Source organism: Theropithecus gelada, chromosome 7a (genome assembly GCF_003255815.1).
Source record: "Theropithecus gelada isolate Dixy chromosome 7a, Tgel_1.0, whole genome shotgun sequence".
Classification (NCBI taxonomy): Eukaryota; Metazoa; Chordata; class Mammalia; order Primates; family Cercopithecidae; genus Theropithecus; species Theropithecus gelada.
Genome location: NC_037674.1, coordinates 27,604,159 through 27,627,179, shown reverse-complemented (window position 1 = coordinate 27,627,179; position 23,021 = coordinate 27,604,159). Strand labels below are relative to the sequence as shown.

At 41.0% G+C, this 23,021-nt stretch overlaps 1 protein-coding gene across 3 annotated transcripts in view; it reads left to right on the top strand.

Annotated features, from left to right (window-relative positions):
* Positions 1-21,823, top strand: part of MYO5A (myosin VA) — a 221,617-nt gene extending 199,794 nt beyond the window's left edge. For all 3 annotated transcript variants that reach the window (XM_025389828.1, XM_025389830.1, XM_025389829.1), the window contains 7 exons: positions 2,205-2,359; positions 6,735-6,824; positions 8,461-8,611; positions 11,093-11,375; positions 13,224-13,398; positions 14,885-14,965; positions 15,231-21,823. In XM_025389828.1, coding sequence (XP_025245613.1) covers positions 2,205-2,359; positions 6,735-6,824; positions 8,461-8,611; positions 11,093-11,375; positions 13,224-13,398; positions 14,885-14,965; positions 15,231-15,383 — 1,088 coding nt within the window. In that variant the 3' untranslated portion in view covers positions 15,384-21,823. The remainder of the gene's footprint in view (positions 1-2,204; positions 2,360-6,734; positions 6,825-8,460; positions 8,612-11,092; positions 11,376-13,223; positions 13,399-14,884; positions 14,966-15,230) is intronic.
* The last annotated feature ends 1,198 nt before the right edge of the window (positions 21,824-23,021 follow it).

Below are 23,021 nucleotides of genomic sequence, written 5' to 3'. Positions count from 1 at the left end.
GGTCTTCTCAGCCCTGGCTGAGATTCATTAGAATCACCTGGAAGCTTTGACCCATACTGATGTATCTCTCCCTCTTGCCCAGTTAAATAAAAATCTCTATAGAGAAGAACCTGGCAATGTCTAGTACTTTAAAAGAAAAAAAAAAGAAGGAAGGAAGGAGGGAGGGAAGGGCGGAAGGAAGGAAGGAAGGAGGGAAGGAAGGAAGGAAGGAAGGCTGAAGGAAGTACGGAAGGAAGGACGGAAGGAAGGAAGGAAGGAAGGAAGGCAAACAAACCCCTCAAGGTCGGCCTCGGGAACATAGCAGGACCGCATCTCTCCAAAGAAAAGAAAAAAATTACCCAGGTGTTGGTGCATGCCTGTAGTCCTAGCTACTCAAGAGGCTAAGGTGGGAGGATCATGTAAGCCCAGGAGTTCAAGACTACAGTAAGCTATGACTATACCACTGCACTCCATCCTGGGCTACACAGCAAGAGTCTGTCTCAAAAATAAAAATAAAAAGCTTAAGAGATTCTCAAGTGTAACCACAGTTGAGCACAACTGCTCTAGGCCATTTAGGTTCCCGAATTTCAGTTTTTCCTTACTCCCCTAGAAAGGTTTGCAACTAAATAGGTCAAGTACAGCAGTGTAATAATAGGGAAGAAACAAAAAAAGGAAAAGATTCTAACAAAGGAAGGAATGGACAGAACAAATGAGATGGGAGTGGAAAAAGCATTTCAGAATAGCACACTGCCTTTAAGATTGGGTCTGAGCCCACCGGCTTTGCAAGAAGACTTTTTAGAGGGTGGTGGTAAATGATTAGAGTGCACACACCGTAAGCTGTGAAGTGAAAATCCTAAAAACCTCTCCTTTCAGCCTTTGCACAGCATTCCTCCCGCCAGGTGTCAAGGTGACAGCAATGGGGTTGGCACTTATACCTGATTGAATGTTCCTGGCATTAAACTTAGTACTATATATAGTTGCACAGGTGCTTAAGTTTCAACATGAATTTCATTTAGCAAAAATGTTAAGGAGCCACTGGTTTTTAAGCACAGAATTAACAGATTTATCAATTCAGCAAATGTTTAATGAACTCTTATGTGCCAAGCATTTTCTAGGTAATGAGCAAAGTGAAGTACCCAGTCTTACAAAGTTTACATTCCAGTGGAGAAATAAAGAAAACAAAATAAACAAATATGTGATGGAATAAAAAGAATAAAGAGTGAAGGCAGGTGTATTGGTTTGTGTAAAATTGTCAGGAAACACTCTTTGGTAAGGTGATCTTTGGACAGACACCAAAGGAAGTAAGCGAACAAGTCATGCTAATATCTGAGGAAAGAACATTCAAGGCAGAAAAACAGTAAGCACGTAGGCCCTGGGCAGGGAGCATACCTGGCATGTTTAACCAACAGCAAGGAGACCCATTTGACTGGAGCAGAGTGAGCTGGAGTGGGGAAGGGGAATAGGGCCAGATCCCATGGACTATGGTGAGGATTTTGGCTTTTATAAATGCATGACATGAGAAGCTGCTTGAAGGATTCTCAGAACAAAAGTGACATGATCTGACCAACATTTTCTGAAAGAATGGTTCTGATTGTTGTATGGAAAATGCACTTACTGGGGAGCGAGAGATGAATTAAGCCAGTTAGGGAGCTATTGCAGCAGCCCAGCAGGAGATGATGGTGGCCTCCATGGGACATCTGTAGCTGTTAGAAGCAGTGAGAAGTAGCTGGATTTTGGACGTATTTTGTAGATAGAACCAACAGGGTTTGTTGATGGATGGATATGTGGTACAAGAAGAGAAAGGAGTCAAAAATGAGGATGAGGTTTGTAATCTAGGGTACTGGAAGACTGGAGCTGCCATGTATTTACTAAGATGGGGACAACTTCCAAAAAAGGAGGTTCGTTAGGGAAGCAAGAATTTGGTTTGGGAGAGGCTTAGTTTCATGTGCCTGAGTAGAGTTGTCAAGAAGGCGGTTGATAGTGAGACTGGAGTTCAAGGGAAAAGTCAGCGCAGGAGATATCAGTTTGGGAGTTGTCATTACATAGACATGCCCCACATTCCAGAATTTTTCTGCTTAAAGAGCTATTAAAATACACTTTTTATATTACCTACTTACCTTGAATGATGGAACTCTTACATGACAACTGTGCTTTTATATCTCACAATGCATGCCTTGTGAAAATTTTCCATGTTATATAAAATTATTATTTTTTCGTTTTTTTAGAACTGAAGCCACGTGGTGTAGCAGTCAATTTGATTCCAGGATTACCGGCATATATCCTGTTTATGTGTGTTCGACATGCTGACTACCTGAATGATGATCAGAAAGTAAGGTCGTTGCTAACATCAACAATTAACAGTATCAAAAAAGTATTGAAGGTCAGTTCCTGTTCAACAAAATTCTCATCATGAATTGTTAATGATGACAGAATCTGCACTGATTGCTTTTCCTTCCTTAGAGTTTAGCTAAGTTGCTTGTTACTAACTTTCCAATTTTTATTTACTTATTTATCTATTTTGAGCCAGGGTTTTGCTATGTCACCTAGGCTGAAGTACAGTAGTGCAATCTCAGCTCAACTGCAGCCCCAGTGCAACCCCAGGATCAAGCGATCCTTTCAGCTCAGCCTCCCAAGTATCTGAGACCACAGTTGTACGCCACCATGCCCAGCTAATTTTTTATGTTTTGTAGAGACAGGGTCTCACTGTGTTGCCCAGGCTGGTCTCCAATTCCTAGGCTCAAGTGATCCTCCCCCTTCAACTTCCCAAAGTACTGAGATTACAGGCGTGAGCCACTGTACCCAGCCACTTTTCGGTCTTGAGTGAAAACTTCCACTGGAGGAAATGTTCTTCCTTGAACATGTCTGTCTGCCTTCTTTCAAAACAGGGCTCAAGTTGAACAGTAATCAAAATCAACTTGACATAACTGCATTTAATTGTGCAGTAAACTAAGTTTATTCATGGACAGATATAGTTTGAGGTTTTACTTAGAACTAAAAAATATTTAGTAGAGTTCATATATACAGGGAATGTGATGCTGAAATTAAAATAGATGTTAAATAAGTTTAAGATATGGCTCATTCATATAAAAAGATGTCTGATAAAATATTACAATTTTTCTTCCAACTTTTTCTCCACCTCACCCCATAATTTTCCCTGTTACCTAAAATGCCTGGTTCCATGTGGGAAGCAACACACAGATGCTAATCAGAGAGGAGACTTGGAAAAGACAGCAAAGTTATATAACTGAGCAGAAAGCCTACACAACTCAGTAGTCACTGAGTCACTTGCATAATCCCCCTCTTGACTCCAGAGAAACAGTGAGCACAGGCTTAGTTTTAACTCAGTGTTGCTGTGAGGAGCTAAGATCATGTGTTCCAGGTACTTTGCTTTCGGATTATCAAACTTAATGAGAGCTTTTAGGGTAAAGATAAGTGGATAGTCAGCATGCCACTCTTTCAAATCTAAGACTTCTTTTATGAACTTAAAAAAAAATTAGGTAAAACATACATAACATAAAATTTGCCATATTCACCATTTTTAAGTGTACGGTTATGTGGCATTAAATGTGTTCACACTGTTGTACAGCTATCACCACCATCCATCTCCAGAGCTTTTTCATTCTCCCCAACTGAAACACAGTACCCATTAAATGCTAACTCCCCATTCCTCCCTCCGTCAGCCCTGGGGAGCAAACTTTTGATAAATGCTGGTTCTCTGTTGGTCCCTATTGTGCAGATACTTTCTGTAGTTAACATTCTACAGTGGTTACTAAAGCATGAAGTTTCTGAAGATTTAACAGTTAAAAGTTGATGAATGTCTTCCCAACATAACTCATTTTATTTTGAGTGCGTTGATGCAATATTGTACTTAGATAAACTACAAGTTTTGCTACTTGTTAGACCAACTCCTAGAGAGAGAAAAAACTAAATCATAAAGTTTTCTTTCTCTCATCATAATTGCAAGAAGATACTTATCTGGTTTGACTATTGTACCAAATTCTGTAAAGATTAAAAGTGAGTGGGCACTAGAACATAACACTCTTTAATACCATTTAAAATTAATGTGCATTTGTCTCACATCCCAGTTTTGAATTGTATATTTGTGTTGCATACCTGTTTCAACTTTGGCAACTGGTTTTTTGCCATCGGCCCTAAGCAGCATAACTAGCCGAAGATGTGTAGAGAATCCATAGTTTTTAGCTTATGATCTTTTCTAATAAATCAAAAACTGCAAATAGCTTTGAGTTCAACTTGTTTTTCCTATGGGATAGAGTAGGAACTAACATGGATTTATTAATTTTGATCAAATACAGCTTGTTTATTGCAAAAAATATTACTTCGACAAACTCTATCTAGTAACCTCTCTTAGGTAAAGAGTTGGCATTCTATTTTAATGTTTTTTTAATTTCCAAAGAAGCAAATGTTCTTTTATTTTGAAGTAATATAGAGTATCTCATTTTCATGAGGACAGAGGATACCCTTAGTGTTCAAATTGTATTTGTTGAGTTATTTTGTTTAAAAGTGAGCTGGGTGCTGTGGCTCATGCCTGTAATCCCAGCACTTTGGAAGGCAGAGGTGGGAGGACTGCTTGAGCCCAGGAAATTGAGACCAACCCTGACAACACTGCGAGACCCCATCTCTACAAAACATAAAAAAATTAGCCAAGCATGGTGACGTGTTCCTTCAGTCCCAGCTACTTGGGAAGCTGAGGTAGGAGGATCGCTCGAGCTTATGAGGTCAAAGCTGCAGTGAGCCATGATCACACCACTGCACTCCAGCCTGGGCGACAGACAGAGTGAGTCTCTGTCTCCAAAAAAAAAAAAAAAAGTGGCTTAGCAAAGGCTGGAGCCCACTAATGAAAACAGATGCTGGATTATTTCTAGAATGAAGTCTTCTCCTTAGGTTTTAATCACCTTTATCTGGTAACTGTTTAGTATACGTGCCGTTACATCCAGCTGGGACTATTCTGAGGATCTCTGCAGTTTGATTTGTGTAGACGTCAGTGAAGACAGTCTAGATTGGTGCTTTAGTGACGCTCTCCCATAGCCTGACAGTGACCAGCACATTTTCCCAATCTGCATTCATTGCTTTTGTCAGCTTAGGCCAGAGCCTCCGCTAGGAACAGTTGTAATCCAGATTTTTGGAAGAGGCAGAGTTATTTTTAGTCAAATCTGCACTTAAACTGTAGGATGATTTTCCGTGTTTGGGAATGTAATAAAATTGTATTTACTGGCAGTAAATAATTTATTATTTTATTTATTTATTCACAGTCCTCTGACATTGGAAGACTACATAGCTAGGTCTTTCGGATATTTACTTAGTGGTAAAGTCAGGACCTGAGTTCAGTAATTCTGTCTCAGCTGAAAAGACTTAGTTAGGTTTGATATCCTCTAGGATTTTTTTTCTTAAAAGTCTTTTTAGGGGAGTATTCTACAAAATTCAAGGGTGCTTTGTACTTTCTTAAAAAGGTGATTTTATTTATGTAAAAAAAAAGATGAGAAACCCATCTTTCCCCATGATATATCCTGTGCACGTTTACTGCATAAAGCCACTACCAAGAAACCAAAGGCAGGTATTCTCACACAGCTTCTAAGAACCTGGGTTTTGTTGTGATATGGTAGTAGAGTTATTGGAATATATTATTTCATGCAAAAAAAAAATGAGCTTCTAAGACCATTTAATGCTAGGCACCTGTCCTAGGTAAACTATTCTGGTTTTCCTTTGCAAAGTTTTCTGAGAAAAAGTGTAGGCAAACATTGATATTTCTGTGACTTCCCATATATAAACTGGGATTAGTTCATCCAAATGGTTTAGTTGACAAATGCATGGTCCTTCCAAGTATGTCTGCCATGAAGCTCCTGGGAAGTATTCCCAGCCCTCACAGCTTTTTCAGGCACAATGAGTCTCTCTTCTTCCTGCCACGGTAGCCCAGTCCTGGTGAAGAGCCAACCAGCTTTCCCCTGACTGTACTGCTCATCGCAGGACTTCCTCCATCTCATCTCTGGATTCACAGCTCAGAAATTTTGTCTTACCCTTGACAAGATTTTTAATCTAGTCTGGGTTTAAGTGCTTCAAATTCTCTATCACAATATTAGTTATTCCTCTTTCTGCTTTTAGTTCTGACTCCCATCATTAACCCCGAGACGGACATGAGGTTGGGTCAGCGGTGGCTAGGTGAATTTTTTTTTTTTTTTTTTTTTTGAGATAGAGTCTTGTTCTGTCTCTAGGCTGGAGTGCAGTGGCGCAATCCTGGCTCACTGCAATCTCTGCCTCCTGGACTTAAGTGATTCTTCTACCTCAGCTTCCCAAGTAGCTGGGATTACAGGCATGTGCCAGCATGCCCAGCTAATTTTTGTATTTTTGGTAGAGATGGGGTTTCACCATGTTGGCCAGGCTGGTCTCGAACTCCTGACCTCGGGTGATCCACCCACCTCGGCCTCCCAAAGTGCTGGGATTACAGGTGTGAGCCACCGCACCCGGCCAGGTGAATTTTTTTCTGCTTAAAGGAACAGCTAAATTCACATCGGTTTAATTTTCTATGCCAAAAAAGTGAATGGTAAGCAAAGCAACAACTAATGAACCTGGTGGCTGACATTCTGCTAGCAATGACATAAGACTTTACAATTGTAATGTGATCTATTTTTATAATTGTTTATAATGGTAACTGAAAGAAATGGGTCTTTTGGTATCTGTTCAATTTTTTTTAGGTTATTTCCCTAAGGAAAAGGCAAATTTAGAATTATTCTCTCTTTCAGAAAAGAGGTGATGATTTTGAAACCGTCTCCTTCTGGCTCTCTAACACATGCCGATTTTTGCACTGCTTGAAGCAGTACAGTGGAGAAGAGGTGAGAAAACCTTGATTACAAAACCAGCATGCTATACTTTCTCTGACCTTTTTAAGGAAAAATTTAAAAGCACAAAATGTTTAACCATTTCTTTATTTAGAAACCCAAATTCAGAGGTGGCTTGGAAGTTCATTGCTTTGTTCAATGTTCACTCTCTATGAAACAGTGATTTGGAGAATGACAGCTTCTTCTTTACATTATGAGAAAGCATAGAGAAAATAAAATGAGCATTGGTCAGTGAATAGTTACCAGAAGTGAAACTTTTTGTCAGTATGTTTTAGTGGGCATTTCAAGAGCTAGTATCAGAATAGTGAACTATTTAAAGAAACTAATCAATTTTGGCTTGCCACAATACCTTAAAAGGTGATCAAAGATCATGTCTTTCAATTTGTCCAAAAAAATCTCTATTGTTTTTGTTTGTAGGGATGTGTTCATTAGTTGTTTGATAGACTTCAAATATTTCAAAACTATGTAGAATGTTAATAATGATCATTAAGGGCTGCTTAGTATGTGTCAGACAGCACTTACTATACATGGTGTTATTTATGATCATTAATTCTTACAGCATCTCTGTGAGGTAGGAATTATAGCCCACTTTTACAGATGAGGAAGCCAAGGCTCACTGGGGCTCATTGATTTGCCCAAGTCCTCTTGGCCACAAGGAGCAGAGCTGGGATCCTGGATCTGGCACCGCTGAGGGCCCATGACCCTAACCAACTGCCCTCCATGCCTCCCATCCCTTTGCCAGGAGGGCAGCAGAGAAGGTGCCCAGTAGCATTTCCCGAGCACCCCAAGACCCAGGCCTGTCCTGGCAGATGATGGGAAACACAGAGATGAGCAAGGCCCGGTCCTTGAGAAGATGGGGCCAACAGACCAGAATCCCCCTGAGGAGTTGTTGACTGCATCCTGTCAGTCCCCACTTTTGGACCAGTCATTAAGTAGGTGGTAAGGAGGCAGATGCTTGGCTGTGGGGAGAATCCTCAAAGTAAGCACTTGCCTTTATCAGGTAGCGTCAGGCAAGCAACGTGTTAAACTGCAAAATGACTGGAAAAAGGGCCACCCATTCAGTTCCATTTTAACAGATACCACCAAAGATTCCCTTCTAACCTCTGACTGAAAACCATGGTGTGGGTACCACGAAATAGAGTAAAGGGAACTTTTTGTATGTATTCACCAGTCTCTGTAGAAATTGGTCTATTTCAAGATTATATATGTCCTTTGGGTGTAGTTTTTAAGAACAGGACTATAATGAACTGAAGTTAAGAGATTAGTACTCTAGATAATTTAGTGTTTGACAGTAAGCCTGCTGTTTCAGAAGTGAAACACCTTTTTATTTTATTTTATTTTTTTAGTTAAGTTCCTCCAACTTGTTTCATTGACATTGCTGTTGGGAAGACTTAAATGCTAGGTTGCCAAGTTTAGGTATTGTTGAAAAGCTAGTAAGAAGTGGAGGGGGGGTGTGATGGAAGCGAACAAACACACGTCAGCATTGCAGAATGTCAGTCCTGGCATTTTAGTGGGGAAGCTCCTTGGACAGAGCAGAAAAGAACATGAAGATGCTGATCAAATCGGAGATAGTTAAACTGAAGAGACAGGTTACTTCACGTGTATCATTAACTTTGCATTATGACTCTAGGGCTTTATGAAACACAACACATCTCGCCAGAATGAACACTGCCTCACCAATTTTGACCTGGCTGAGTATCGGCAGGTGCTGAGTGACCTGGCCATTCAGATCTACCAGCAGCTCGTGCGGGTGTTAGAGAACATCCTTCAGCCAATGATTGGTAAGGCCAGGGCCCCATTGGGCATTGCAGCCTGCCTATCATTCGTGCCCATCAATAAGTAGCCTCCAGGGGCACATGTTTCAGGGCAGCTATTCATTTGGGGAGCATAAAGTAGTAAGATACAGGGCTAAAATTAGCCGAGGAATCCCAGAAACCCAGCCATAATTAACTGGGATGCATGAAAATCACTGCTTCCACAAGACTGAAACAGTAGTTTCTGGTTTCCTTCCCTAATGTTTAATGTTTAAATTCAGTTTAATGCATTGAATTTTAAAAAATTGTTTTAAGTTACCAAACACTGTTATCTTTTTTTTTTTGAGTCGGAGTCTCGCTCTGTCGCCCAGGCTGGAGTGCAGTGGCCGGATCTCAGCTCACTGCAAGCTCCGCCTCCCGGGTTCACGCCATTCTCCTGCCTCAGCCTCCCGAGTAGCTGGGACTGCAGGCACCAGCCACCATGCCCGGCTAATTTTTTGCATTTTTAGTAGAGACGGGGTTTCACTGTGTTAGCCAGGATGGTCTCGATCTCCTGACCTTGTGAGCCACCCACCTCAGCCTCCCAAAGTGCTGGGATTACAGATGCCAGCACTGCGCCCAGCCTATCAGCAGGCTCTTAAGGCTACTTCCAGCTACACTTTCTTTCCCCATCCATGCATTTTCCATGTTTCCACAACTTCTTCATTTCCCTTCTGTGGGCTCATAGTGTTTCCTTTGCTTTCATAGGCCACAGTTAACTAGCTATTTGAGACATCAAAAGCTGAGGAAGCCATGGGAGATGGCAATGTTTTCTTCAGATGTCCCTTAAAAAGTCTAGGTGGGCGAAAATGTAGGAGGTAACACAGATACCAAGAAGGTCAGCTTCAGCCAATTTTTCTGTTGCTTTGCCTGTTTCTATTGGCTGAATAAGAAGTTCACCTGGACCAGGTGCGGTGGCTCACACCTGTAATCCCAGCAGTTTGGGAGGCCGAGGCAGGCGGATCATGAGGTCAGGAGATCGAGACCATCCTGGCTAACATGGTGAAATCCCGTCTCTACTAAAAATACAAAAAATTAGCGGGCGTGGGGCCGGCGCCTGTAGTGCCAGCTACTTGGGAGGCTGAGGCAGGAAAATGGTGTGAACCCGGGAGGCAGAGCTTGCAGTGAGCTGAGATTGCACCATTGTACTCCAGCCTGGGCGACAGAGTGAGACTCCGTCTCAAAAGAGAAAAAAAAGAAGTTCACCTCAAAGAAGCCCCAATCTAAATCCTTACCCCCATCTCCCAGTCATTTAACAGCAACAACAAACGTGCCAGTTCTAGGGAATCTATGTTTAGCACAATTAAATAGCAAGATGAACCAGACGTGGCCTTTGCTCTCAAGGGACTCACAGGGAGTGGACATCTCAGAAACATTCTAGGGGAGGCATAAGCCAAATGCTAAGAGAGCACAACAGGGAAGCAGCCAGGCCACAGGTGAGAAGACGAATCCTGGGAGACGGAGGTCAGCCCAAGGGCCCACTGCTATTGTGGGAAGCCCAGAATAAGGAAGGGCCCAGCTCTCCAGCCACTCCCCTCTCCCATGTGTTCTCCAAGATGATTGTCAGTGCCCTGCCTTTCTTACTGTTTTTGCCTGTGGGGCTCAGATAACATGGAGAATGCTTATCTTAACCCTAACTGCTACCAATCACTCTCAAAAGCCCACCCAAGACACACACACTTGTGCTATCACAAGGCTACTGCTTCTTACTCTTCTTATTTTAGAAGAGACACCATTAAGTTTACTTAAATTTATAGTAAATTTTTGCATTTAAGAATTATTCCTTCAGTAAAGTTTAAAATCCAGAAGCCCTTTTGTAGTGAAGTTCCTTTTCCCTGTATCTTGGCACCCAGATCTTCCTTCCTTCCTTCCTCCCTCCCTCCCTCCCTCCCTCCCTCCCTCCCTTCCTCCCTTCCTTCCTCCCTCCCTCCCTCCCTCCCTTCCTTCCCTCCCTCCCTCCCTCCCTCCCTTCCTTCCCTCCCTCCCTCCCTCCCTCTCTCCCTCTTTCCCTCTCTCTCTCCTTCCTGCCTTCCTTCCTTCCCTCCCTCCCTCCTTCCTGCCTTCCTTCCTTTTTTTTATGAGATGGAGTCTCGCTCTGTCACCCAGCCTAGAGCCCAGAGGTGTGATCTCAGCTCACTGCACCCTTTGCCTCCCAGATTCAAGTGACTGTCCTTCCTTAGCCTCCTGAGTAACTGGGATTACAGGCACACGCTACCACACCTGGCTAATTTTTGTATTTTTAATAGATATGGGGTTTCCTTATGTTGGCCAGGCTGGTCTTGAACTCCTGGCCTCCAGTGATCCACCCACCTCGGCGGCCTCCCATAGTGCTGGGATTACAGGCGTGAGCCACTGCGCCCAGCTAATTTTCCTAAGTTGAATGTGTGTGTGTGTGTGTGCACATGGATGTGTGCACGTGAAAGATTTCCTTCCACATCTTCTCCTCTAACAATTGAAATACTCCTGCAGTCTCAGGCATGCTGGAACATGAAACGATTCAGGGCGTGTCTGGGGTGAAGCCCACGGGGTTGAGAAAGCGAACCTCCAGTATCGCCGATGAGGGCACCTACACACTGGACTCCATCCTCCGGCAGCTCAACTCCTTCCACTCAGTTATGTGTCAGCATGGCATGGACCCTGAACTGATCAAGCAGGTGGTCAAGCAGATGTTCTACATCGTGGGGGCCATCACCCTGAACAACCTACTCCTGCGGAAGGACATGTGCTCCTGGAGTAAAGGCATGCAGATCAGGTGAGCAAACGCCAACACCTGCGACAGTCTCTTTTTGCTGCCCGGCTGGCCTGCCAGGGTTGTGGAGAGCTGATGGCTTGTTTTCAGTCCTTGCATCTCATGTCTGATGCCATGCGGCCAAGCGGCAAGGGGGAACCTGGCACGGAGCCACTTTCCCTTGCCTGGCTGGATTTCTTCACATCTCATTATTGCTCCCTGTTTGTACCCTGCCAACAGGTTCTTCACATGCTTGATAGGAAACCCTACTCCACTGTGAAGCTTGCTTATTTGGGGGAGTGAAGAGATGATTCAAACATACACAAAGATGAGATAGCTGCTTCCTCTCCTTATGTGTGTGTTTTAATTATACAATAAGAAATTATTAAATTATAATAATGAATATTTGTATTGTTTGATTGCTTTTAGAAACATATTTTTGGAAAAATACCTTTTTGTACCTATGACAACAAGAACAGGTCTAATAGATCTTTTACTAATTATTACAATATCCCCCCTCTATATTTTAAGAAAAGCTACACTTAATTTTATGCCCACTACTCCTCAGCATAACCTCATTATTGTAACATAATTTTTTTTACAAATTTTTTATTTTTTATTTTTTTGAGATGGAGTTTCGCTCTTGTTGCCCAGGCTGGAGTACAATGGCATGATCTTGGCTCACTGCACCCTCTGCCTCCCAGGTTCAAGCAATTCTCCTGTCTCAGTCTCCCAAGTAACTGGGATTGCAGGCATGCACCACCACGCCTGGCTAATTTTTGTATTTTTAGTAGAGACAGGGTTTCCCATGTTGGCCAGGATGGTCTCGAACTCCTGACCTCAGGTGATCCACCTGCCTTGGCCTCCCAAAATGCTGGGATTACAGGTGTGAGCCACCGCACTGGGACACAAATTTTTATTTTAAAACAGCCAGAATATTCACCAAGAGGAGAGAAAAATGATTTCTCCTATGAAAGTCTTAGTAGTTACTCAATCTCAGGAACTCTTAGTGTTCTTTTCAAATTTTCCATCCTGACTCACACTGAATTGTAGTGAATTTTAAGACAATAATGCTTTCTTCTCAGATAGTGGAACATATTTCTCTATAAGGTCTGCATGGAAATGTGGAGCCGCCTGTGGTAATATTATGCTGGCCCCTATTTGCTTGGGTGCTAAGTGCTGATTGTGTGTCCATTGACCTCAGTCTTCGGACCGCTGCCACTTGGTTGGCTGCTTCGTGAAACCTCAGTGTCTTTGTAGTTTGTCTCTGTCCCCATTTGGAGTCCTTGTCTCTTCCAGTGGCCCTCCCTTGCCTCTCTCTCCCTTCATCCTGGAGCTTTCTCAGGTCACCATCTTCATCTCCTAGGCTCTTCCCTTAAGGCTTGAGCACAGGTATATGTAGGGCTTCTGGTTATTCAGTTACCTGATTTGAAGTTTGTCTTAAGAGAGAGTACTTCAAGGATTATCAAGTCTCACCCTGCAACAGTAACCCAGCTCTGAAATTGTAAGAGAAGCTACAAAGTGTTTTCTGGCCAGCCCACCAATAAAGACAGAGCTACATTATGTATTCTATTTTGTTTATTAGCAAGTCTAATAACTTTTGCCATAATGACTTCACTTCCATCTTCCATTAAAGAGAATTACATTATCTTGTCATTTAATCTTATATAATGATGATTATAATCCTCATGACTATAATAAATTTTTAAGCACAGCTGATGAGATTTAAGAAAATTGAACAAAAATACTGCCTGTCATTTTAACATAAATCCTGACAAGGCCACACAAAAAAAAATTAAGACATTTTTGACAACATTCAGCAAATTTGCATTCTCTGTATCTCTCTCTCTCTTTTTTTTTTTTTTGGAATAGGTACAATGTCAGTCAACTTGAAGAATGGCTGCGTGACAAGAATCTGATGAACAGTGGGGCTAAAGAAACCCTAGAACCTCTCATTCAGGCTGCTCAACTTTTGCAAGTGAAAAAGAAAACAGATGATGATGCAGAAGCCATTTGTTCTATGTGCAATGCTTTAACTACTGCCCAGGTAGAGCAACTTTCCCTGTTATGAAATAATTTTAACATTCATCAAAGATGATCTTTAGGGAAGTAAAGAAGTCTCCTACTTATTGCTTGTATTTCTGAGCTGGCTTCATCTGTGTCCAAGAAGATATTTACCTGTGCCGATCTTAAAGCAAGGAGATTTTGCCAGAAATTAATACATTTCAGTGCTAATTATAGTTAAATATATTTAATGTTCAGCCAATATTTATTGAGTGCTTACAGTGTTCTATATAACATCGAAGGCACTGGGATGCACCCAAAGGCACAACAAAGCCCCTGCTCTCATGGAGTATACAGTCTCTGCAGCTTCTATTCCATAAAATAGCTTTCTATATTATTTGATAATTGAGTGGATTATCAAATAATGACTTTGTTTTTAGAGACAGATAATTCTTGTTACTTCAATTCAACAGATGACTAATTGAGCCTCCATCTCAAGGCACCATATTTATTGCTGGGGAAGATGCTTCAATAAATAAGGAAAAATTCCTGCCTTCAAGGAGCTTACGGTTTAGTAGGGCAGACAGAGTCGTATCCAACTGACTCTACCGTAGAGGTTCTAGCAAATTCTATAGTAAGATGTCTAAAGGAAGTGCTGAGGGGAGATAACTGTATTCAGGGAAGGTCCTATTAATCTGGGCATTGAATTTAAGGAAGTAAGGGAATGAGAAGGGCATTTGAGGATGATAGTGACAGCATGAAGCAAGGCACAGGCAAGAACATGCCCAATTTTCTTTTTGCCCAGTTATTTTCTGTGCTAAGTCTTAGACTTTCTTAATGTTCATCATATGTCCTATAACATGAAATTTTCAGTTTTGCCCAATACAGTAAAAAATCAGTTCAAGACCAGCCTGACCAACATGGTGAAACCCCATGTCTACTAAAAATAAAAAAATTAGCCGGGCATGGTGGCAGGCATCTGTTATCCCAGCTACTCAGGAGGCTGAGGCAGAAGAATCGCTGGAACCTGGGAGACGGAGGTTGCAGTGAGTCAAGATCACGCCACTGCACTCCAGCCTGGGCGACAGAAAAAATCAGTAGGCTGGGCATGGTGGCTTACACCTGTAATTCCAGCACTTTAGGAGGCCAAGGCAGGCAGATCACCTGAGGTCAGGAGTTCAAGACCAGCCTGGCCACCCTTGGTTAACAGTTACCACTTTGGGAGACTGGAAGGATGGGAGTGCGGACATTTATTTTTCATGTTTTATTCTCTTGTGCTGTTTGAATATTCTTCTAAATGTACACGGCTTCTTACAATATTACACAAACATTACATTGATACATTCTCCTGTAAAAATTCAAATAACAAACGTAAATGTGCAGACCAGCTCCTCCTTCCTTCTGGTCCCAGCCCACCACTGAGTAGAACTGAAATCCGTATGCACAGATCCTTTTAATTTTCCAGATTATAGGTGCCCAGTGTGTATTTGATAATATGCCAAAAACTTTGATCATTTCATTTCTCACAGATTGTGAAAGTGTTGAATTTGTATACTCCTGTTAATGAGTTTGAAGAAAGAGTCTCTGTGTCATTCATTCGAACTATACAGGTAAGAGCTCCCATCTTCTTTGATTCACCAACACAGTCTTTTGAATGGACATTTTGTGATTTATTGAAGGATAATGTGTTATCTTTTATCTTATTTTACAATGCACTAACTTTTTTGATAATAGTTTATTGGGAAAATGAAGTGAGTTTAAAACAAAGGTAAACATTCATTAGTTGAGAATTTGAGGGTAGAAATTTTAGTAGAAAAAAGTCTTTTAGATTCAAAGAACTGATGCTCTGTTAATTTTTTTTCTTAATCTTCTCAGATGCGTTTACGAGACAGGAAAGACTCTCCCCAGCTGCTCATGGATGCTAAACACATCTTTCCTGTCACCTTTCCTTTCAACCCATCTTCCCTCGCGCTAGAAACCATCCAGATTCCAGCCAGCCTCGGCCTGGGCTTCATTTCACGGGTCTGAAAGTGATGCCCAGGCAAACATTGACAATACATTTCTTGCCTGAAATAAGAACCCATTATTTCCAGTGAGCTACTGAAAATACATTTTTAAAGAGAAAGTACTGATTATCTCCCATATGAGAAGTCATTAACTGGAAATCTCCCTAGAATACTTTCATCACTTTGGAAACAAAGATAGGCTCTTTTGTGCTGTGTTATCTTTATAGCAACACTCATCCTTAACCAACTAGGTACCCTGAGTTTACATACAGGAGAATGATGGAAGGAAGGGAGGGAGGGAGGAAGGAAAGGAGGAGAAAAATGTGTCTTCAGCTGGCAGCATTTATTTTAAATCCTTAGCACTGCATTTGAATGGTATAAAAAGTATAACTTCCATAGATGAGCTGTTGTTAGGAAGGCACCAAAGAATCTCCTCTGCACTAAATAAGAGAATGGAAAGAAAAGTCTCCATTGAGTACATATCATATCAGTTTTAGGAATCAATTATGTTGATATTGTCAAACTGGTTCAAAGAAATAAACTGGCAATATGTAAAGTAATTCCTCATTTGTGTCACTATTATATAGAAATATTAAAGGAATGTTGGTTTGCTAAATAGTATAGATGTCCATTTGTACTATAGTTTACTGAGCATTTTAAATTGCTGCTACATACTGTCTTCTTAAAATGTAAGTGATATTCTTATTAGGCACTACAACAATAAGTTTCTCTTATCAACTCTGTTTACAATTCAATCAGATCACAGTTTTAACTGGATTATATGCAAATACCTACAGATTCACCTGCACAAGTAGCAGACACTGGAAAGTCATGTAATAATATGACAAAATGCTTGACATTTGGGGTAGGATTAGACAAAGTGGCTATTGTTGATGTCATTATTTATTCAGGATGTATTACACTGATGTGCTCATTAATTTTCCCTGGGTGGATATTGCATCAGGGTACAGTGTTCTGTGAAGTGACTTATTTTTAATTACCAGATCCGATTCCTTCAGTGCATATTTTCAACCTTGACAGGTTTTCTCTCTTCTTAATTTATTAAGAATTAATCTAGGCTGGGTGTGGTGGCTCACGCCTTTAATCCCAGCACTTTGGGAGGCTAAGGTGGGCGGATCACTTGAGGTCAGGACTTTGAGACCAGCCTGGCCAACATGGTGAAACCCCGTCTCTACTAAAAATACAAAAACTAGCCGGGCGTGGTGGCACGTGCCTGTAATCCCAGCTACTTGGGAGGCTGAGGCACGAGAATCGATTGAACCTGGGAGGCGGAGATTGCAATGAGATTGAACCACTGCACTCCAGCCTGGGTGACAGAGAGAGACACTGCCTTGGGGGAAAAAAAAAAAAGATTTAATATCACTCACTATCCAGAAAAGATTGTCAGAATATTCATGATTCAGGTCTTGAAACTTTGATTATGCAAAAGAAGGTATATAATAAATATTTCATTATGATTCAGTTTTTAAGGCTTTGCAACTTCTATAAGTGTTCTCAGATGCCACTAGATACTTTTAAAAACATCATATTAGAAATACTTTAAGAAGACTTATATAAGAAATAGAAGATTGTTGAATTTTACAGAGGATTTGGTTCATTAAGACCCAGATTCTGTAAGTTGTCATTCTGAAATTCTAGTTAAATATATTCACCATTTTTCTTAGGAATCTTATACAATAAATCCTTCAGGTTGCACAAAAGCAAATTATTAGTTTTCATTAGAAACTCTGGTTCTGAATTACAATCATAGATTATATCATTTAACTGTTAGATGGTCTATAAGAATGACAAATCTTATTAAAATATGTGCAATATTTATGGAAGTCAAACAGCTTCATATCAGTGATAAAGATTGTTATTAAAAGATGAATACTGTCTGTTAATTCACGTGGGCCTCAAGTTCCTTGTTTATAAAATAAGAGAGTTGGACACTGATTCTTAATGTCTCTTCCACATTTAAAATTCTCTCTTCTCAGCCCTTAGATTCTAGAGAAAAAAAGCTGCAGTTATTCAGTAAGTTCATTCTTTGATGGAAAGACCAGTGTGTAGTGCCTGTCAATTCCTTAGGATTAATCAAATGTAAAATCACAGGTTTGTGACCATAACCTTTCTTAAATGTACATGATTTATGTACATGCTTTTAGAAGGTCCTACTATATTTGTATTATAATTAGTTTAATTTTTATTACATCATATACTGCTTTATTCAGTTTGAATACATTTATTTATTTATTTGCAATATCAACCAGAAGCACTAATAATTGCATCAGATTCTCCCAGTTTTTCCTGGTTGTCAAGGCGGTTTTCAATGCACAATTTAGTCACAGCCATTTGGTTTGTACTGAATGTGTCAGAATCTAACAGCATCCGATAGGCTGTAAGTCGGGGACTTGCTAAGAAAATGCAACCGTGGTACAGGCTGTCCACCTCAGCCCTGGAAATCTCCCAGACCTCCCCCAGCTTCATCCTGTGTAGCACGACTCACGTGCACCCTGAATCTTCTCAGGTCCTCCAGGTCACGCTGTAGCTCTCACTGCCATGCAGCCCTTTTTTTCACTCCAGACAGCTCATGTACTGAAGCGTCATGAAAGAAAGGCTATGGTCTGAGCCTTTCTCTCCCTTCTCCTGTCTTTCTCCTGTCAAGTGCTGGAGCCAGAGCTCCCACAGCCACCCCTGCTGGTTTCTCCTGTTCAGTGATGGTGGCACAAAGGTTCTGCTACTCCAGGGCTCCAGCTTCCTCCCAGGCCTACCCAGAGCCCCAGATGAGGGTCTGAATTAACCTCTCTTGGTTAATTGGCCTGGAGATTTTTAGTCGTTCACAAGAATCCTTGTAACCAGGAAACCCTAAGGTCCAGTAAATGTCTCTGTATACCATTTTATTGAAGGTAAAAGAAGATTCTGCTGACTATGGGGATCTTTGGGCCAGTTTGAGGATTGCTTTCCCTCTGAGGTTCTTTCTCTCTGTCAGCCACACTTTCTCACCCAACTTCAGACACACCCTGCCACCCTTTCCCCTACACATTCACTCTTCCCCTTCCCTCAACTTAATAGTCTCTCCCGTTGCCTGCTGTTTGTGCACTGACGGCAGGTGGATGGAGTCAGTCCTCAGTTGTCCCTGCTGGCCTTCCTGGTGCTTACCATCAGCCCAGTCTTTGCGCTGGTCTTGTTGTTCTTGCTTCTCTGCAATACATTCCTTCAGAAGATCAGTCATTGACTTTTTCTTAATTCCTCTGTGACACACAATGGGAATTCAAAGGAAGTGATCTTAAAAGTCACAACAGTTCTTTATCTCAATAATCCCCTCCCCATTCACCTTACTACATACAGACTCACCTCACACCCTTACAACTTGAAGCTGAAGAATTAAAAGTAATTTCCCTTCTTGCAGCTTTTCCTCAGGTTAAGGCTTTGATCTGCCCGAGAGTAACTCTAAAATAAGGGAAGATAAATATGGGATAAAATCCACAAAGTGCAGCTTCTAATTCCTTTGGAAGTTTAAAAAATGTCCACGTATCTGATGCTTCTTTCATCAGGTGCAGAAGCACAAAAACATATTCCAAAGCCAACTGATAGGAGATTTGGGGATTATTGTCAGTTTGGATGAGTTGCTGTGTTATTTCTTCATTTCCATGGATAACTGATAGTTGGCTCTTTCTGGGTGAGTAATTACGTGGAATATAGATCAAATATGTTAGTAAGGTTATAGCTACATGCTAGGGGAGGCTATGAAAATACTATATTATTATAATTTCAGTGTAGTGATTGTTGTGAGAAATTACTTTCCTGGTAACCCTAGGAAAATGAGCACCTGCCACCATCCTGAGAAGTCCTCACACAATGCGCTCTCTCTCTCACACTCACACACACACACACACACACACACACACACACATCACTAATTCATAGAGTTCCTTAGCAGGCATAGTCAAGGATCCTCCGGGTAATGTCAGCTGCTTATGATAAAACAGAGCCAAAACTAGTGCATCTTGTTGAAAGTAATGCAGAAACAGTACCTGGGTCCAGATATGCTTTCCTGCAGCGCTTTTCTCTGTTACCTCGTTTCATCCTCACAGCAGCATGGACAGTGGATGGGGTTGCTTCTACAATCATTTGCCGATAATAGCTTGGGAATAGAGATAGGGGCAGTGACTTGCCTGATGTCGTACAGCCCTCTGGCTGTCCCGCTTTCCCATACGGAGCAGTGGTGGTGTGGGCACCTATGAGGCAGGAGACTTTAAAAAGTCGTGAGGTCACGTGCTGCCCCTCCTGGTACATGTGGAATGCCCCTGGCCAGCAAGGGGTGCTTTTTTGTCCGAGTTGGCAGCTGGCATGTGGGAACGGACCAAGTGCCGAGTACCAAGTTACTTGTTTTAAGGGGACCAAGTGCTCAGCGCCCGGCGGTTTTCTTTTTTGTCGTAGTTACTTGCTATAACTAGGCTTGACTTTTGTCATGAATCAGTGCTCTCTGGGAGGGTGCAATATTCTGTTTGGGCATTAATTGGTGGCAGACTATCTCAACCAAAAAGACAGGAAGCAGCAAAAGTCTCTCTGAAATTAAGAGGAAAGTTACTCTCCACACACCCATCAGAGTCCCTGTTGGAGCCACCAGGTGAGCTGTGCAGCCTGGACAGGCCTGCAGCTATAGGCCACCTTCCCAATTTAGGTCCTCAGCACAGGGGAGCCCAAGCCACCGGGTACCTTCTGAGAGCTGTCACTGGGCAGGCCATATACATGTCAGTGTGTGTGTGGGCGCTGCAGTGTGTGCATGCCACAGGTGTTGACGGGTGCTAGGAGGGGTGCCGTGTGCATGCACGTTGAAGCGGCTCTGTATTGCTGTCGCCTCTGCTCATGGATGAGTGCATTGTAATTTGGTCTCAGGCTGTGCTGTGAGGGCCGCCTTAACCCTTGCTCCCTTCCCTTCTAGAGCTGCCTTAAGTTCTCCAGAACTTTTCTTCTGTAAAGGATATCTTGCCTGGAAGGGATATCTTGCCCTGTTTCTCAAGGTTTTGTGAGAGTTTGGATTGGGTGTGGCCCCGCATGACCCTTCTTCTCCTGTACTTCCTCTTTCCTTTCCAAATGGGAACTGGAACTGTGGGGCAGCGACAGTCTCAGAGCCAGTGAGAGGCCAGCTGAGAGAATGCTTCTGAGTCAGTGGGACCCTGTGTCACAAGTAAGCAAATGAATATGTGAAAGAAATTATGGAGATAAGTTAGATTCTTGGTAATACTTAAATGTCTTGCTTTCTACTAACCTTTTGTTACTAAAGGTAAAGGGTATAACTCAAACTTTTTGTGGACATTCTTTTCAAAATTTTTTAAGAACCCTGTACTATAAAAGGTTGAGTAAAAACAGGAAAGCGTTCTATAAGTTCTGTTCTGTTGTATCACCCTAAATTAAATAAACCAACCTGAATTACAGTAGATTTCTCAGTAGATCAGGAACTGAAAAATACTATGTAAAATATCTTCCAAAATGCTTTTTATACTTTTTTTATTTGTAATTTGGTCTATCTAAAATGTTCATTAGCTTAACTTAATGGATGTTATTGGATTCATATGACTAACATTTCCTCAGTATTGTAATGCTTGAAATATTTGAAAGAAAAAATGTTGTTTTTTAGTTGAAACTGGTATATATAATTCAGTGCTTGGCAGGTCAGTATATTTTTATGCATTTTTCAGCGTCAGCAGTTTCAAATCTTATTGTTACTGTGTTACAAAATTTTAGCCCACATTTCAGGCTCCCTAAATCATTTGAGCCATTATTTTTCCCAACAAATGGTGAATTTTTTCTTTAAATGTGGATATATATGTTGTAATTTATGGTTCCTAGTTATGTATTTTTGTGGGATCCTGCAGTAAAATTGACTTTTTTGTGTCTTTGGGAAATTTAAATTGCTCTAACAGTGTTGCACAGAAATGAGTTCATGCCATTTAACATATTGTATTTTAATTATTAAGTTCATTAATTTACTACGAAATTGACATGCCTTTTAACTAAAATGAAATTGAACATTGCGGTTTTCAAATATTTTCCTTGTTGGGTCTGGAAAAGGAATTCTACTTTGATCTGCATAGAAAATTTTGATACAATTTTTTGAGAGTTCTTAGGTGAAACATTTACCCATTAAAAAGGAAGCAGAAATACTGAGACATGAAAGGCATTATCAACTAACTCTAGACTCTAGAACCCGTTCTAGCCTATCTCACGTGCAATTTTTAAAAATAAGTTAATAATTCATCTCATATCAAAAAAGCCTTTGAAACATGGGTTTTCACTAGATATCACCTAGTGCTAAGATAAAAACCAAAACAATATCAGAATTACATTTATGCTCTAAATTTGTAGTTGTCCAATGTTGTGCTTAGTAAATGTGTGTCATTAATGCTGTATTCTCCTAGCTATTATAGAAACTTGTTTAAATAAAGATATGGATATAAAGAGTTTTTGTCAGTGTCTTATAAATAACTCCACTGCACATTTTAAAACAACAAAACAAGTTGTTTTCCTGAAGACTGGTGAATGTAAATACAATCTCTCCCCATGAGAATATTCTAAGAAGTCTTGGAAATTTAAAAGTTGACGAGTTCCCCTCCTAAACTGGACAACCTAGTAATATATATGATAAAGAAGAGAACTGCCAAACACTTAAGCAAACAGAAACAGCTGAGGAAAAGGTAGTGTCTTTTCTTCAAGGGAAAGTCATGCCTAAATATGTTGGAATTCTCTGACAGAGAAATAGACATAACCAAGGGGAATTTGAGATACATAATCTACTTAGACTTTCAAAAGGTTGAGGATGTCATTTGTGTCAAAAGTTCTACTTTTAATATAGTGGGAGAGTAGACATGTTTTGGCATAGGACATAGATCAAAGAAGTATGCAGATGTGCTTTTTTGGGTAAGGAAACAGAGCAGTTATTCAGACCTGTGATGATGGAATTAGTCTCATATTTATTGATGGTAAGAAGGAATTAATATCATCATGTACCACATAACATTTTGGGTCAATGATGGACCGCATATATGACAGTGGTCCCGTAAGTTTATAATACTGTATTTTTATTGTTATCTTTTCTATGTTTAGAAAAACAGGTACTTACCATTGCCTGCAATTTGCGGTACACTAATGGGCTATACAGGTTTCTAGCCTGGGAGCAATAGGCTATACCATATAGCCAGGGTGTATAGTAGGCTATACCATCTAGGTTTGTGTAAGAACACTGATATTTGCACAACGATGAAATTGCCTAATGATGCATTTCTCAGGGCATATCTCCTTTGTTAGTAATGCATGACTATATGACTGTACATGGTTTTCATGTAGATTATACACTTCCTACTTCCATGACACATTCATTCAACTCATTTGTTAAGTACTTTTCTGAGCACTGCAACAGGCCCTTGAAATATATCAGCTTCCAAATTAAATTCAATCACTGGCCCCATGAACCACAGCAGAACACCAGTATGTTACAAGCAATAAAATGTCAAAATTTGCAAACAGTTTTTCTTTTCTTTTCTTTTCTTTTTTTTTTTTTGAGACAAAATCTTGCTCTGTCACCAGGCTGGAGTGGAGTGGCGTGATCTCAGCTCACTGCACCCTCTGCCTCCTGTGTTCAAGTGATTCTGCCGCAGCC